Raw genomic sequence first — 2645 nt, forward strand, 5'->3', positions numbered from 1 at the left:
GAGAGAGAGAGAGAGAGAGAGAGAGAGAGAGAGAGAGAGAGAGAGAGCAGGGCAACTCAGCTGGAGAGCGGAGATGAAGAGGAGATAATCTGACACACAAACGGCAATGAAAAGGCAGCCACAGTTTTACCTGAAGATAAAGACGCCGCTGAGTTTGTCATCCATCTTCTCTCTCAGGCACTTAAGAGCCATGTCCTGCAAAGCCTCCCCGCTTGACAGGAGCTGTCATTCATCTTCGAACGTGTCATGATGGATCAAAAGGAGGAGGAAGAGGGAGAAATTCTAGTTGTTGCAGAATTTGAGTGTGGACTTTTGCCATACATGCGTCCTAAATGTAATTTATGAAAAAAGCTATTCAAGTTTGGACTACACAGATGTGGTTTTCAATTTTTGAATTGAGCGATGTTTCAGGGAAGTGACCCCAATCTTTTTTGCACACACACACAGACACACGCACACACACACACACACACACACACAGTCAGCCTAAAGGTAATCTGAAAAGAAAGAGAAAATAGCTGGAGGGTGTCTGCTAGAGAAGGAGTGTAAACATCAGAGAGGAGACAGGAGATGGAGACAGAGATAAAGAGAGAAAGAAATATGGGCAAAAAGTGGAAGACTTTGAAGATGGAGAGATGCAGATAAGGGAAATGGGGACAAAGAAAGAGGGATAGAGAGGAGAGAGCAGAAAGAAAGAAATAAACAGATGGAGCGAGCCTCAAACAGAGGGAAGCTCTGATTGCTGTAATGATTGCATGGAAATTGTTAGATCAGGTTTCCAATTGGACTTCATTCAGCTTCAGTCTCTCTCTCTCTGCAGCCCCCCCACCCTACATGCTGAAGCCCTAACTGCAAATAACCTTCACGCCTCCATCCCTACACCAACAGAGCGCCAGGCGCCTATAAGCAAACAAGGAATCGTAATGGAATACTTAATTATCCTGACAAGGGAACAGAATATTTATCTGGAATTCTTGAATTGTAAAGAGGCGTCTCTTTTCCCCGAGTGTCGGGCCTCGCTCCAAGCCCTCTCCTCGAAGGGGGAGAGCAGCCGCCTTCATCAATGTTGTTATTTGTCATTATACACCCGCTACATTAATAATATTGATAAAGTACCGTGTGCAGCTGCCGTGAGTATTTAAACCAGGCAGTGAGCAGATTTTCATACCATGTTCTTTTTTCCTTTGGGGAAATCACCCTCTCTCTCCCTCACCCCCTCCTCTCTTTGATAACATTCAGGTCGTACTGTTATTGCTCAGCTCCTTCCAAGGCTCTACTGATTTCTTCTTTGTGTGTGCATGTTTTGCCTGTCTTTGCCCCCCCCCCCCCCCCCATCAGTCTATCGATCCAGGCCAGCAGTTCACCTGGGAACATTCCAACCTGGAGGTGAACAAGCCCAAAAATCGCTACGCCAACGTCATCGCCTACGACCACTCCCGCGTCATTCTGGCTCCCATCGAGGGTAAGGCTCACACTCATCCTCACACTCTACACCTCCTCAGAGATAAGCTCAGCTCATTGCAGACCATTTGGGAAATCCTCATAATTACAGAGTCAGTTTGAGTAATTAGGAGTTTATACTGGATAGACCGGATGGGACTAGACTAAGACTAAACTAGAACAGTGCATAGCAGTGCAGAATAAATCACATTAAATACAATTAAGACCTTAAAATAAGAAGAATAAATACACTCGACTCGGCTTAAGAACTGCCTTGAGTCAATGCAGTAATGTGAAGCAAAATAGCATTAAACATGCCTAAAATAGATTGAAATAATTTATTGTATGTGAAGTTCAGATTGAGTTCAGCAGCAACCAGTGAGTGTAAAGAACAAAACAACGTTTGGTGGGAGTCCAAACGGGAGGCTAGTTTCAGCTCAGCTTGGTCCTGAGCAGCTAAGCAGTTCATGGAATCATATTATTGTTGTGGGGTTAGGCAGGGACTTGTATCAGCTCATCTCTGGACCCAGCACCAGGAATTTAACCAGTGCTTTCACCGTCCCATTTGTCTCATCCGATCTTGGCCCGTTCTCATGACTTCCCTCTAACTGCCCACAGACACAGTGCAGAGAATCCCGCAGCGAGAAAAACTCTTCCCCCTGACTCCTAAATCTCAAGGGACATTGTCAGAGGTAGTCACCCTTCACCGCTGACATTGTTCTGCCGTTGCATCACCAGAAGAGATCCAGACTCCTCAGAGTTGTGCCAAACTCCCTGCTCCACAGTACTCTCTCTTTTGTGAGAGCTAACTGCTCCGACTAGATTTTGACATCTCGCAATAGTCAGGCCAATTTGAGGGTGCGACAACATGCATAACAAAATTATCCCAGGGAAGAAAAAAAATGCATCGTCCATAAATACATAAATTAATCAAGTCTGAAATTTCTATTTTACACTGCAGTGATTTTGCCATTAGTCGCAGCAGTAGAACAATTCATGCACGCCACTATTCTCTGTTCACTTAGCTATGACTAAAGCCAGGGCACCACAGTCGGATTGTGCTACGTGGTATCCGTTTTAATGACATTTGCCTTTCTTTCTTTCTTTTTTTCCCTTATCTCCATTCTTTCTTCTCTTTTCTTCTTTGGCTTCCCCTCGTCTCTCTCTCTCTCTCTCTCTCTCTCTCTCTCTCTCTCTCTCTCTCT

General features: G+C 45.0%; 1 protein-coding gene across 17 annotated transcripts in view; it reads left to right on the forward strand.

Moving 5' to 3' along the window:
* Positions 1 to 2645, forward strand: part of ptprsa (protein tyrosine phosphatase receptor type Sa) — a 178756-nt gene that overhangs the window by 152727 nt on the left and 23384 nt on the right. For all 17 annotated transcript variants that reach the window (XM_031859728.1, XM_031859727.1, XM_031859735.1 and 14 more), the window contains one exon: positions 1339 to 1462. In XM_031859728.1, coding sequence (XP_031715588.1) covers positions 1339 to 1462 — 124 coding nt within the window. The remainder of the gene's footprint in view (positions 1 to 1338; positions 1463 to 2645) is intronic.

This window comes from Anarrhichthys ocellatus, unplaced genomic scaffold (assembly GCF_004355925.1).
Source record: "Anarrhichthys ocellatus isolate YVR2014 unplaced genomic scaffold, GSC_Weel_1.0 scaffold22, whole genome shotgun sequence".
Lineage (NCBI taxonomy): Eukaryota > Metazoa > Chordata > Actinopteri > Perciformes > Anarhichadidae > Anarrhichthys > Anarrhichthys ocellatus.